This window comes from Lates calcarifer, linkage group LG24 (genome assembly GCF_001640805.2).
Source record: "Lates calcarifer isolate ASB-BC8 linkage group LG24, TLL_Latcal_v3, whole genome shotgun sequence".
NCBI lineage: Eukaryota > Metazoa > Chordata > Actinopteri > Centropomidae > Lates > Lates calcarifer.
The window spans coordinates 2,446,648-2,462,341 of NC_066856.1; the positions used below are offsets into that span (position 1 = coordinate 2,446,648).

Genomic DNA, 15,694 nt, shown 5'->3' on the forward strand with positions numbered 1-15,694 from the left:
GTCTGCATACTTATAGTTGATCAAAAATCTTACTCTTTGATAGATGTGTAAAAGATCCATGACTGATAAATGGAGAGTGTTGAATGGGGTGAATGGATGGATGGATAGATGGGTGGTGTGTGGATGAAGGATGGTGGCTCATGGCTATTACTCAACAAGTTTAGAGTCCTTCGAGTTTCTGGTGGAGTAAGTGGCTTTCACACTTTCCACCGTTACTGTGCCTATAATAACTTTGCGCCCCTGGTGCCCTTGCAGTAAAATGATGATAAATGAGAGGGAGGGGGGATGAGACCTGGACTGTTTTGTGTGTATGTGTGTGATTATATGTGTGTGTTTTCTAGTAGAGACAGTATATGTGAAAGTTACCTCAGTACCTTTGCATAACTTAACATAACTTATTCATTATACCAGGTAATACACTCACCAAAGTGTCATTCCTTCCTTATTTCACCACATAAGAGAACACAAATAAAAGTGAAGGATACACAAGGAGTAAATTCAGCTCAATAAATCTGGATTATCTGTCTGTTCTTTAAGTTATAATCACTGCTTATCAGTCATGCACGGAATATTAGCTTTTGGTTGTAAAGGGAAAAGAAAAACATCCGATAGACAAATGAATAAATTTTTAATCTTGTCTCCAAGGGTTGCTTTGTGCAGCATAAATATTCACAGCAGGACGTAGCCTGGTGCGACTTTGGATGTGCTCTTTAAATGAGGGTGTGTATTGAGCGGACAGGTTTCCCGTGGGTTGACTCACGTCAGCCGTCCCGTCTGCCCGCCTGTGAAAAAGCTGTTGTGGCAGATATGGATTAGCGTCAGAGCGTCGCAGTGCAGGTATTACATGTCTCTGGTGGCACCGCCAATGCTGCCCCGTGACTACTAATAACCTCTGTTGTCTGGTGTTGACGGAGTGTTTCTCGGTGAACGCCTGGCGGACACTCTGTGAACGCTTGGGACGACTATTTTGTACCAGTGCCAATCCTAATGCCCGGGCTTCCTGGCAGATCAGAGGTTCTGAAAGTGGAGGGGTGTGTTTGGTGGAGGAGGGGCTGGAGAAGAGAGAAAAGAGATGGAGAGAGGTTGTCAAAACATCTCCTCATTTCCTCCTCAGCTGCTTCCTTGCTATCTCTTCTTCTACCGCACTCTTGCTGCCAAAAGCCAGAAGGAGATCAAAGGAGGCCAACATGAAAGCATCCCTGAGATTCTGTTTTTCGGTGCCCTGTCTCCCTGCTCGCTCCGTTACAGATATGGAAATGCTGAATCCCAAATACAGCCTGTACCTAGGCTGCAAAGAATGCCCTGCCTCATCCGACTTTCTCTCTCTCTTTCCTTTTGCTTCTTCTCCTCTCCTCCGCCTCGTCTCACCCCTTCATCATCACGCCTCTCCATCCTCTGCTCTTGCCTCTCTCCAGCAGCCCTCAGGCTTCCAGGTAGATAGCGGTTGATTGGCAGCTGCTGTGACAGTCAGTGGAACCGGCTGAGAGTGGATGAGTGTCAGCCTTGCTCCAGGGGCTTAAGGCAGCAGAAATGTTGTAGCTCCCTGCTGGAGAGAGAGAGGCCCATGAAATAAGACTCAGTCAGTTCTTCTCTTCTCCTCGCTTCTCTCAACTGAAGCAGGTAGGAGCTAAATAGGTTTTTCAAATTGTGCCAGAGTTTATCCTGAGACTGGAAACTGGAACATTTCTTCAACTCACATCCTGTCATGTGCTTTCCTCGTCTCATCTCTCTTTCTCTACCTTTGGTTCTGATATATCATTGTGTTTTATTGAAGGTTATAGCATCTTGTTATTCAGGGGCTCTTTAAAATCCTTTTTTACTGCCTCCCTCCCTCCCTCCCTCCTATCCTCTCTGAATCCTCATTCTCGGCTGTCACGCTACTTGACAATTAGCCATGCCATCGCCGTCTGTGCATCACTAAAAAAGTTTTTCCTCCTTTTGAAAAACTTCTGAATACAACTTGACGCCCGCTGTACAGCAGCCACAGGGGGAGAGTGTGAGAATACAAAAATTGAAACGTGAAATCGTCTCAGTTCTAAGTGGCTGTGACCAATTCCCAGATGGAAGGAAAGCGTTTGTGTGATGGCTTTCGCTATTTTGCCTCTTGAGCTCTGTCCCGTCAACAGCAAGAATTGCGTCAGTTTTCCCTCTGGCCAAATGTGCCCACTTCTCCTCAGCACAGACCGAGGACAGGATGGCGATGTAAGGAATTCAGAGAGGCAACAAAATGAGGAGGCTTTATGGGGTAACGCTCCAAATCTCTAAAGAAAACAACCTCCTCCAAAGACACTCTGTAGACATGTATTGATGATAAGTGTGTAAATCAAACAAGGAGGTTTGTGTCCTTTTCAACTACTTCCTCAGTCTGTGTTTGTGTGTTTTGGTCACAGGCCAAACAACTGGCTACAAGCAATGCTGCCACGTCCAGAAATAATAATTCAGTGGGTGTCATAACTGGACCAGGTAGATAAACACACTTACTTGGAATCCAGAAACTAACTAACTAAACTAATTTTGGTTGGTGAAATACTCACCGTAGACTGACAATATGATATGCATCAGTGCTAAAAGTTTGATATGGGCCTGCTGCCCATTTCTTTCATATATACGTTCAAAATACTTTCCAAAGCTGTTTTAAATTAAACTGTACCATATTATGTTCTTAACTTTGGGGATTAATTGAATCTACATGTCATGTAAACCTTAACTGATCAAGAACAGACAGAACAAAGAGGCAATCATGAAAACAGAAATCAGCTAATCATCCCTTTTCTGTCTGGGTTTCTGAGTTGGACGACTCAGAGGAAGTTTGCTGTCTTACAAGAAAGGCCCTCAGATTTCTGAACAGTGGGAACTTTTCATGTCTCTTTGGGTTTAGGGGACGAACAAACACTTTCAAGAGCCCATCAATATTGAATGCGGGATAAATGCGGGCCCATTTGATTATGAAATGGAGGGTGTGTGTATGATTTTAGCTGTACATGTCAGATACCCAGAGAGTGCTTGAGAGTGTCTGGTGAAAGGATGCACGGCATAACAAAGTGGACCTAATTAGGGGGATTTGGAATGTATTTAAAAATGAATCACGCTTTGCAGCGACACCAACAACAGTATTCACCACTTCTCTAAATGGACAGCTGGCAGGCAGAGGGCTTGTCAGGTTGCTAAATACTCCACCAACATATGAATGGGAGGCCTGATTACTTTGTCACTAATGATTCATTGGCTCGCCCATACACTCGAGCAGTGTAAATCTCTCTGGGGACAGCCTTTCTCTCTCGTCTGCGTTCATAGCCACCGCGGCATCTTCACATAGTTGTTTTAGTCATCGTCATCACTCACAAATGTATACAGAATTTCATCCTTCAAACAAGTGCAGTTTCAGTATCAGAAATAAGTTTTAACATCTTGTAAAGAACTTGGTCAGTATTTATTCTCATTTAGCTTATTAACTGTGTTTGCCATTACACAAAGCAAAGTATCTTTACATATCTTAAGACATTTGCATTTAGAAAATGTGCAGCAAATCACCTCCTCAAACTGCCTGATGTCTTATATTACAGCCTTCTTATTTTGTAGCACCAGATATCTCTTCTTTCTGATTGCCTCTCTGGTGCACCAAGCAAATTTTTGATAAACCCTTACAACCTGAGGAATATAATTTCAAGATCGCAATGGAACGTGATTGGAGTGAAATGGGTGAAGCTTTCACCGAGAGAGTATGTCTCAAAGATGTCATTGGGATGCGAGGAATCATCTTAGGGAAAAAAAAAAAAGCAGTCTTCTTTAATTGCACAAAGCCAGCGTGAGAGATGTTGCTGTGAATTACACCAACGGTAAACCACATGGGCATGCTCACAGAAAGGCATAAATTCAGATGCTGATACACAAACACACACACATACCCCCATCATCCTCTGCATATGAATTAAATAAAAAAAGAAGAGCAGGGGCTTCTAAACTTGTTTATATGCAGATTTCCTTGTGTTGGGGTGATGAAAAACAGCAAATACATCGAAAAACAGTTGTGCTATTTTTACCCTCACACAAATACGATGCAGGATACACAAAGGCTGTTTGCTCCCAGTGGCGACTAATGCTTTCTTTGTTGGTTGCTCCCTCCACATCCATGGCCTTCCATTAAATAGATTTGCAGGTAGCACAAAGACATAAAAAGGAACTCATCTCAAGTCTGTAATATACATACTATTGTTCTGTGTAGCATGGTGTGTATCAGGCTGCTGCTGTACGATTGCTCTGTTTGGAAGGAATAAGAGGTTAATCTTCTTGTGAGAGGTTTAGTAACAGGTTGTGCTGGCAATGAAAACCACTTGGCACTGCTATCTTCACTCCACTACTGCAGGTCGTATGCTTTCATTGCCTGTTCGCTCTCTCTCTCTCTCTCTCTCTCTCTCTCTCCTCTCTCTCTCTCTCTCTCTCTCTCTCTCTGTGTGGTGTGTGTGTCAGTCCAGGAGCCTAAGAAAAAGCCTTGACTTGTACGTCCTAAATCAGCAGCTGATCTAATTTACTCTACCCCGGTGAAAGAGGAAACAGAGTCTAGTGTTTCTTCTACACCATAATCCAGACGGCTGTCTCTCTCTCTCTCTCTGTTGTTAAGTGGGTGAGTTGGCTGTAGTGATGAGCAGTGTGTTTTAGACTGACAATTACTGGATGCTGTGGAGAGCTCTCCCTATCTGGCCTGGGAAACGTGGCAACGTATCACCTTTGTGGGAATGGAGCAGCTGCTCGCTGTGGGACAAAAACCTGGCAACCCTGAACATCCTGCACTACATGACTGCAGATGTTGCAAGATTGCAAGACTGTTAAGATGCAGAGTGTGTGTGTGTTTGTGTTACACCACCAGTTATACCATGACTGAGTGATTTGGGTCGATACACTTTCTGCATAGTACTGCGTAGAGTCACATAACCTGAATGTGAAATTACAAAACATACTTATACACATACAGTATCTACAGTACATGAGCACCTGCATGTGTTTGGGACACATACACTTGCTTAAATTTGCAAAGAAAAGTCAGAAGCACAGGGACCAATAGACTGGCAAAATTCCTGTCTCTCTTCATCCCCCAAAACACACACTAATACACTTGTTATTTCCTGTCTTTCCAGCTCATAGCTGTATATGACGAACAGGATCCCCACAATGGAGGTGACGGTACCAGCGCCAGCTCCACGGGTACACAGAGTCCTGAACCCTTTGCCAGTGAGATGAGTTCGGCATCTGCCTTCCAGCCCTACCAGACCAGCAGTGAGATCGAGGTCACTCCATCGCCCTGCGATCCAGTGAGTCCAATGACAAATAGGATTTTGAGTTATATCACTACTCATAGCTAGTTAACAGTTACACATCATCACTGTGGTATTAAGTTGTGTTAACTGTTAATGCGCATGGGACAACTATGTTCATTAAATTATAATTTCTACAACTTTACTTTTCATGTAATCCTGAAATTGCTAAAAAAAAGTAAAATTAAAAATTAAAAATGCTAATAAATGCTAATTTAACCAAATTTTAAAACTGAAAACAAACAACCTAGTGCTATAAAAACTAACTTACAATTGATGTAATTGAGCTGTCAGGGAGCTTGAAGTGAAGAACAGAAATTAAATTAAATTAAAAACAAAAAAAAACTTACTTAGCATCTTAAGACTTCTGCTGTTCTTTTATCAAATGACTGGGTAATCTTTGCCATCAGCAGGAATTCAAACTGCAGGGACTTAAAGGTCAGGGACCTGAAAGTGACATCTGAAAACTAAGTAACTTTGAAAGTCAGGTATAAGAAAAGGAACTGAAGACAAACCACATTCTGGACTGATGCACATACTCAGTAATTTCTTTATGTTAAGAGTTAGAGTTAGAGAGATGTTAGCGGTAAGAGGTCAGAGTGGTTAAATCCCAGCAAGCCTAGGTAAAGTTATATGATCGATTTGAACCTCTCAGGCTGTCAAAATATTGAATAAAAGACAGAGGGTTTAGAGGTTGTCAAAACATGTCTAATAAATTCATGCATGTGAGTCCTGGGACTTTTGCTTATGAGCTTTGGTGCTTTGGAGCTTTGCTTGTAACTGGACAGTGTGAACATGACTGAAACAATACCAAAATGCAACAAAGTAAACTTTTTCTAGTCTACAACAAACCAGTCAGCGTCTGTTTTACTTGACATGCGTCAGGTGTATTGTGTGGAGTTGAGTGTCTGTCAAGACTGTGCAGTGTGTCTAGGGAATGGCAGCGTACTGACTCAGACAGACAGGTAGAAACTGAGACAACGGAAGGAATTGAGACACAGTTGGATACTCAGTCTTGCATGAGCAAAAGCATACATGCCAGAGCAAGTTGGACATGCACAAACTCACACACAGCACACACAGCCAGAAAATGGTACACACAAGTCAGTGACTCAGATGTTGCTCATGTCCACATATTCACGTCCCATGAAGTGGAACCAGTGAGCTGATGCAAAGCTGTCTTAAACTTCAAAGGATGTCTAAGACTTTCAGAGCCAGGGCTCACATACGGGCATGGGCTCACACACCTGCACATGAATGAACAGTTGACTTTACTCTCCTGCCCTAACCTAAGAACGTATCCTAGCTTCTCTCAACCTGCCTGTTTGACAGTGGAGATTTATGGAAATTGTTCTTAGGAATGATGCAATTCCAATAGTAAACCGACAGCACAAGGTTGAGGTGCAGGTTTGTTTGAAGCTATCTGACCTGCTGACAGCTAGTTTCAAACAAACCAACATTTGAAATGGGGACTTGGTTTCTTAGTGATATGTTGGTGTCTTTTATCCCCCACACCAACAAAAATTCTTCAGTACTGATGTATGGCTTCTAAGACTGCTTAAATATGTGGTGGAAGAATGACTTAAAAACACCATCCTTCCACTGGACAAACTAGATTTAAGGCTGTGTTGAAAGCCTGTTAAAATGTCCTTGAACAAGGAAATACATCCCAGGCTCAATCCCAATTTGACCTCTACTCTCACACCCTTTCCTATCTGAATCTAGGTGCGTGTTTGCGAGGTGGGTTCACCTTATTAAGAGTTGTCTCAAGCTATGTTGTGTGTAGTGAGAGTGAGAGAGGGCAAAAAAAATCCCCAACAGCAGGTCAGGGGAAACACTGGGAAACATCACCACTAAATTCTAGTTTTTCAGAAGTAAGCAAGCTACTTGAAGAATATAATTTTGGAACCTATAACAACACCCAAAATCTGCCTTTTCATGGTAGTTTTAATTCATTTTATTTGTCTTACTCCTATTTCCACACTCACATCAACTAGAGAAGACCAAGTAGTATTTATTTGATGTCACATTTTTGTGTTGAGTTGTTACTATATGCTAACAAGCTGAACAAGCAAAGAATCTCTCATCTCTGTGGTGATGAATGTTTGGCAATGAATGGTGAAGTGTGGCAGTGCACTTATTGATACCTTCCTGCTGTCCCCCAAAGGTCTGAATGTGACTTCATATGGAGTTAAAGTCCATACTCCATAGTAAAGGGCTAGCCTGATCTCTGACCTGATCTCTGACCTCCAAACAAAAGCTGTGAAACCATGAAAATAAGGTTAAAGAATTGTTTGATTTTTAGCTCATATTTGGACTTGATTTTTTTTCATACTGGCAAGCATGTCATGCCACACGTTTTTTTATTCTAATGCCACAACGGAGAGCTTATGAAAGCTCTGTCTTACCCACCCACACAAACACACACTTCTAAGCCTGCTCCTTGCATAGCCTATGAATTGTGCATCTTTTATTCAAGAAATACAATGACTAGATTGCTGCAAAGCAGAAGAACGGACTGCTTCCTACACACTGCCTCTGCCATGGTGATGGGTATATCTTTAGCAATTTCTTGGAGATAATGACAGTGAAGAAAATGGGTATGAAAGAGAGACTGTAGGTTGGACCTGAGTGAGGCAGTCATACAGGTAAGGTCAATGATTGTTTTGTTTTGAGGTAGTTTACATAAAGGCAGTATTACCAACAAGATACAAGTGAGATTGCATTGTTTGTTCCCTGGAGCTTGTGTATAATGCAGACTGACTCTTACCCACTTACAAGATCCTATTTCCACTCAAAAGTACTTCTAAAGTTGTATATGTGTATAGTGAATAAGATTTTTAAGAGATGGAGAGACAGCCAGACAAGCAGGCAGACAGACAGACAGACTGACTGGCATCACATATATCACACCACAGTCAGGCAGATGAACAAGACAGACAGTGGATGGTCCCTCCAGAGATGCAGATGAGCAAATTACTGGCAGCAATATTGCACATCAGACATCAAAGTGTAGCAGCGGCGCCCTTGGCAGCTGTGCTCTGAGGCAGAGAATTATGGCTATTTAAAATCATCATCTTTTAGAGCTATATTGATTGTTTTCTCTCCTCCTACAACTCCCAAAGTCCCAAACTCTCCCTCCTGCTTTCTTTCTGTCCTCCATCCCTCCTTTGCCTCCGCCTTGGGAACCCATTTTAGATTTTCGTGCTAACATGTGCCTGTGCAGGTCAAACTGCTAATAATTGGATTGGAGATGAGATGTAAATTACAATAATGAATGTAATTTTCCCGTAATTATACGGATGCCGGAGCTGCCTGTGCCTCTACCCACCACTACATTCTAATCTTTCAGAAGTAAGAGAAAATGTCTGAAACTTTAAATTAACGCCGGATCTTAATGGTGCTTATAGCTTCGAAATTGAATGTTCTGTTCTTTGTTGCTCAAAGAGTTTTACTGGGATCCCTTTTTTGACCCAAGACGTTATATTACTGGCGGCCAGGTTTCCATTTGTTGGGACTGTTTGTGTTTAGTTTAAATGAAATAAAAATATTAGAGTTCAGCTCTGATAACTGAGAACGTCCACCAGTGATGGCTTCGCTTCCCTGCCTGTTTCACCCATGGACAAACAGGAATTAACACATGTAAAAGGTACTTTGTTAATGTGGCAGTCATAATTCAGTTACCAGTGTCCAATCACTGTCATAGTCATAACTGGGAGGTCACAGTTATAAGATCAGAATTCAGAGCCTGAAGTTTAAGTAAGCAGTCAGTGTGTAAACCGGGGTCTACTCTCTAAAGCATCATGCTGTCTACAGTGTTGAATCCAGGCAGTGACTTCATATGTTTAGAGCCTATGGAACATACCGAAGGATCAGTGTGAAGGAGTATTCAACAGATCACATGAACTATTTTGGCTATCGACTTTGCCACTGATGAGTCTTCCTTGATTTCATAGATTACTACTTCATGTGATTGTTCTTTACTGTGAGGATTTCTGTTCCTAGGATTTTATAGAGGCTGAATTGCAATTGTTCAGGGTACACTATCAGGAAATGGTGAAGTTCAAGTGCTATTGACAGAGGTTAAAACTACACTGACATTGATCTGAAATGGCTTTAAGACACGAACAGAAGATCATAGTGATTGCAGTGATACTTTTAAGATTGACCCCCTGCTGATGTACAGATCAAACTGAAATACCTACAGATAACTTGTCATTTTGGCTTTTATAGTGTGACCCCTTTTACAACTTTCAACACCAGACAAGTCAAACTTGCCTTCTGGCGCTTCTATTCCTAAAGAAGACCAATGTGGTGCATTGTACATTCTTTCACTGACCTGCTCCTGTGGTCCTTGAATCTCTGCTTCCTCGGTCCTAGAAGCTCTGCGGTGACAGGGTTGCTGGGAAGCCATTAGAGAGATTGCCTGTGGGGGAGAAAGTGTGGACACCTTAGAAGAGGAGGGCCTTCATCTAATCAATTTGGCTTAGTAGTCTGCCACTGAGCAGGCTCCCTGCTGTCAGCCAAGGCCATATAAAAGTCACTACAGCAGAGGAGATGCACAGTGACACTTTCAATGCACAGTATAAATACACGTAGTTCACATTGACCAACATGAAGGCCAGCATGATTCTAAAATGGCCCACAACACTTATAAAAAACACAAAGTTGCTCAGACATTTTTCATAGGCCCTTGTTCTGAGAGTGCATTCTTTCAGCATTTTTTTTTTTTCTTTTTGAGAGCTCCATCTCAGATGTAATCCTTAAGAAGCGGACTACCCCTCCATTGGGGCTCTCTAGTGGGTTTGGGTGCCTTCCAAAGGCAGTGATTGCCCATTATAGATAAACTGCCAGGTTTAGGTTTGGAACCACATGCAGCTAAGTCTGATAGCAGGCACTGATACTTATCTCTCTCATCTACCCTCTCTCTCTAACTGTCTCTGGTCCAAAACTACCTCTTCAATCTCTCACTTCAGTGGTGAGCAGGTGATGCAGGATGATCTAGGGGCTGAGATATCGCAGGAACCACAGAGTTGATAACGGTGGCAGTGTGCATCTGCTGATTGGTCCTGTCTGATCGTTACCCATCTCACGTCATCTCTGTCTATCCCTCTCTTCCTCCTCCTCCTCTCTCTCCCTTAGTTCTTAGAATCGTGCTGTGGGAAATGTTACTAAATCAATGCATGGGACAACTGACTGATTGTCAAAGAAATGTAGCATTATTTGTTCTCCGCTTTGAGTCTACCTGTGATAATGCTTTATTACAATCCATGGTGCTACTGGTTGCATTGAACAGTTATTCTCACTTGTACCAGTCTGTGCATCCCACTGCAAACTTTGCTTTTGTGTCATACTGAGGGGTTTCTTTGTGGTAACCTCTACAAGGGTCAAACAATACACAGTACCGTGAACCTCTGGGTTCCCTCGGGGGCTTGTTTGTAATCCAGTTTTGGGTTCATGGACTGTTGGCTAACAGCCTACAAGGTGTCATATAACAGCAAAATTAGCAGTGAAGTAGTTCTACCCGGCCCTACCACCTACCTCTGGTTTCTACAAAAACAAAAGTACGAGGCAAAATGAATGTATAAAACATCCTCCATTCCTCACTGAGTTTTATCAGTACAGGCAATGGAATTACCAAGAACACACAACATTTTTTGACTGTTGCGCTTTTCTCTTGTTTCTTTTTCTTTCTCTCTTTTATTTGTGGCTTTGGGTAGTGGTGATGAAATAGCCTTCTTAAGGACTCTGCTTCTCTCCTCCTCCTCTGCAGTGCCATGACACTATCCAGAATCCTGAAACACTCATGAGAGGCTTATATCCTCAGTTAACACTGAGCAGGAACTGAACATCTATTTATCTGTGATTCAACAAAAAAATAAAAAGTCTACAGTTATGTATTATATCCTCTCCAGTGATTTGTTCCCCAGTGTTAAAAGTGTCTGTGTAAGTAAAGCACTATTACTCCAATGAATTTCTAAATATGAATTTCCAAGATTCACAGTTGTTACCTATGTAGGAATATAAAAGAGGGTATTGAATGAAGACATGTTGCATGAATCATTGTTCAAGTTCATGCCCAGAATCTTAAACCACTAACGCATTCTGTGGTTATGTTATGGTGGTCCCTCATACATCTACTCAGCCCTTATTCATCAACAAACCACAGCCACTCCAACTGTGCATAACACCTCTCAATGTAGCTACAGAGTTGAGTATGCACTCAGCAGTGAGGATGTTGAGATAGCATGCTCATCATTAGCAATCTGAAAGCACTTTTAAACCCACAGGTCCTCATGAGAATCTGAACTGCCTTCCTCTACCTGAGTTAGTGGAGAGGCTATTAGTTATGTCAACTCTTAATCATACTCACGCTTGTACAGGGAGTGGAGGGAGGGGCAGTGCCCAGGGTGGGTCTTTAAACTGCTGAGGAGTGGGCGTTCATTTCACAGTCACTGGGAATATTAGTCATAAAAACACTCATACTGTCATAATATCATCCAGGGCTTATTATAGGTAATTATTGCAACGGCCGGCACTGTTAAATGGTGAAGACAGTGTTTTGGTAATGAAGTGTGAAGTGCTTGGAGTGGTCAAAATCTCTCCGCTCAGCACCACTGGGAATGTGCTACCAGTATTATTCTTATTATTACATCTACTAGGATCCCAATAAAGCTGTAGCTAGACAGCTGAATCATGTGCAGTTGTGTGTGTGTGTGTGTGTGTGTGTGTGTGTGTGTGAGTTCGCTGACTGCTTTATTACTTCCTGAGCTGGGCTGAGAGCAGTTTTGCAGGTCACTTGTGTCGCACTTAAACCAACACAGGAGCACTGGGGTCTTGATTGTGAAATAAAGTCATTTACACTTTCTGACATGCAGAACTAGACTCAAATGGTGACTGGCCATAACTGCATGACAGGGAGCATGGGAAGGGAGCCAAAGTTTGTTTGCACTGACGCTGCTGTCATCTCAGTACCAAAGACACTTAGCAGAAGGACATTTAGCAGAATTATGTGTCTGCCTGTTGTGATCTGAAAGATGGCATCTTTGTCCACTTCTGACTTCTCACTTGACTCTTGTCTATCCACAGTTTATCCACTATGTAAACGCCAACATATTTATGTAGTGTTGAGATAAATTGTGTTCATAATGGCACTGTTTTGAGTGATAACTTGGGGGATGAGACTTTCCAGAGGCAGGAAGTGTTGGCAGCATCATCTGACCTTCCTTCATCTAGTTTTTGACAGAGACGAAGAAAGAGTAGGCGGTCACATTATCTTTTTCTCATTTGTGACCACTAAAATATCACAAAGTGCCTGTAATGCCAAGTTACAAAAAGGCCCTTCAGATTTTTAAATTGTAACAAGAATTTAATAAACTTAATCAAAGTTTGAGGTCCTCAGTAGTTGCCTTTTGAGTCATTAATGAACAGATTTACTTTCTGGTTCTTCAACAAATGCTGAGTTGATTTGAGGAGTTGCTAAGTCACTGTAGCCCTTACTGAAGCTTCTTTGTAAATTCAACAGAAAGAGAATCATTAAACTTAAAATGATTACACTGGTCTCATTTTTCTCCCTCCTTTTTACTCCAAAATTCTTCTGCTTTCTTTTTAGTTTCCCTCCACCTGGCCAAAAAGAACAACAGGAAGAGAAATGTATTTGTAGTTTCAGTCAGCACTTTATTGGCATAACTATTTATCAGAAACAGATTTGCTTAAGTACAAACTTTCAATTTTAATCCCCTCCCAAAAAACAAACAAACAACAACAACAACAACACAAAAGAACATGATGTTTACTGCACATCTGAAGTTCCACTAACGTGTGTGCTTAACGAGTAATTCTTTACAAAAACAAAAATGTGGAACATTCAAACAAAGAACGCAAATATGAGAAAAGAAAAAAATACATTAGACTTGATGCATCACTCTATCACTTACGATAATTACAGTGATTATACCTCAGCATAATGACCATAATTACTCAAGCTTTCACAAATTATCAAAAAATTTCCGTTAAATGGTTTAACTATAAATGAACAACAATGCTAATAGTAAGCCCACCTTTATGCCTTGCCTCTGTCTATGTGGTTCATTTACATTGTGTATGATGTGTCAAAAGAGGGTCACAGTTGGCCAAGGGCAATGCCTCCTGGTCTTGGTATGATAAGTCCTCAAAGGATCATGGGGTGTTTAGTATTTCTTTGTCTCTAGGCTCCTCATCCCAGTGGACCTGGAAACAACCCCTCCACTCCTCCACCCACCTCATTAGTCCCTTTGTAAAAACCTCTCTCGCTTCTGCACCGATCTGTTTCATTGTCTTCCACGGGGAGGTCACTGTGACGTTTGTCTGCTGTAAAGCACATGTGAGGGAACAGTCATAGGAATATGCAGGCACTTACTAGCAGCTACATGTGGTTAGACACACATGTATGTTTCTACATGTGCATAACATGTAGGCAGACAGGCATTTATTCACACATGCTAATGCAGACATGCAGACAACATGGAAGCATTGTTGTGTACATGCAAACAGACAGTGCAGGTTAATTGTTATAACAGAGAAATACTCACCAAGTAACTCACCAAGTAACACATAATGCAGTAAAGTCCATTGAGTTAAAACAGTAAAATGAGTGTGTGTGAAGGTTCATGAATAATGATGAAACCGGTCCTAGCTTACTTATGAGAGAGATGCATTTCCTTGGCCACAGTTACAGTGAGTCTGTCATTCCTCTACTGTCCCTGTTTTTCATCAGATCCACAAAGATACAATCCACCCCAAAGTACTGTGGAAATCCCAGAACAACTCCCCTGCCACATTCCCATCTTCCCACAAACATGATCACTTTCAGAGTACTTACTTTGGCTTGCAGTCATAGCTTTGATGAAAGCTAAAACATTTTTGCATACCCCGCTTGATTAATTGTTTTTTCTCATGGAATGGTTTTTGCCAGCCATTTGAAAATTTAGGGCAAATCAATCTGACAATGTGCAGTGACTGCCCAGTGGACTTACTTTATGCTACCCCTACAGATCTTTAGAAACCACATGTTGCTATTTTGGACTAAAAGTTCTGGCTCTGGAATGTGGAAATGAGAACAAAGCTGCTCCCTATCTTTAGCACAGATTTAGTATATTAATTATTGATATGTGTTTAGATGCTTTCATGTACCTACAGGAATCAGTGAGTGAAAACATTACCAACTCCCCCACAACAGCAAACTCCCTAGTGATCATGTGTCGTGTGAGAAGTCTTTCTTACATTTTTGCTGATCATTTGCAGATTTTTGTTGTTATGGCATCACTTCTGTATTAACAATAATACTACTTTATTGCTACCCATAAGGAAAGTCTCTTTTCATCTACAACTCTGTACATGGACTTGTCAGCACTTGGTCAGCTACAGGAAAACCCCGGAGCTAGTTGGCTTTTAGTGTCTTATTCTAGCAGAGGATATGCAGGTTGACGTGTGGGATTGAGTTCCTAACCACTTCCTAAAGCCTGCTGGCCCAAATTGTCTTTGTCATGTGGAATTTAGTCAAGTAGCAGAGATCAAACCCACAACTAGCTGACTTACAGTATCTCTCTAGTGAGGCCTGAGAACAGTGTTCAGGGGAAAGCTCAGCAGTAGAGCATTTGACTGCAGATCCAGTGGTCCTCACACAGTCATTTTAGGGCATGAGACATGCTTCTAATGGAAAATGGGTTCAAATTGATCTGTGAGCAAGCTGAATAGTCCTTGGTTCAGAAACATTCATTTACATTAAAAGTTGCCTACCTTCTTTTTGTACCTTTACTACTGATATCTGTGCTGCCTTGCCAGCAGTTCCAATACAAGAAGAAATGGGATAAACTAACTTCTTTTAGAGAGCTTTCTCTCAAGAAAGAGTGTCAGTAAAGATTTTTAAAAGGAAGAATTAGTTCTGCAGTAACATTTTAAATAGTTGTTTTAAATGTGTTACATTTTAGGACCATAGAACTGAAATTGGTTAAAGGAATTAAAGCAAACAGCCCCTTATGTTCTGTTCACTTATTTCCACTCTCTTAACTTATGACAGCCAGATCATGGTTTCCATTAACATAATGAGGAATTGTTGTAAATGAACATATCTGGCAAGTTTGTACTGAACATATTAGTAAAATGACATATTTCATTTACACTCCAAAATATTTGATCTTGCAATACAGTATTTACTCATTGTAATGACTGCATTATTGAATATTCCTATAGTTATCTTAAGCACTGATGTGAAACAAGTAATAGTAGTATTTTAACATAAGAGACTGTCTACCTAACTTTTGGTGCAGCATTTTGAACTGCGACCAACCTGGGCCATGGTCCTGTTTAAGGTCGGTCAAAGGACCAAAGGACCAGAACCTGAATGT

The 15,694-nt window shown here is 41.4% G+C and overlaps 1 protein-coding gene across 1 annotated transcript in view; it reads left to right on the plus strand.

The window, feature by feature from the left end:
- Positions 1-15,694, plus strand: part of LOC108898296 (partitioning defective 3 homolog) — a 310,889-nt gene that overhangs the window by 97,425 nt on the left and 197,770 nt on the right. Inside the window, exon 3 of the mRNA XM_018698248.2 lies at positions 5,133-5,310. Coding sequence (XP_018553764.1) covers positions 5,133-5,310 — 178 coding nt within the window. The remainder of the gene's footprint in view (positions 1-5,132; positions 5,311-15,694) is intronic.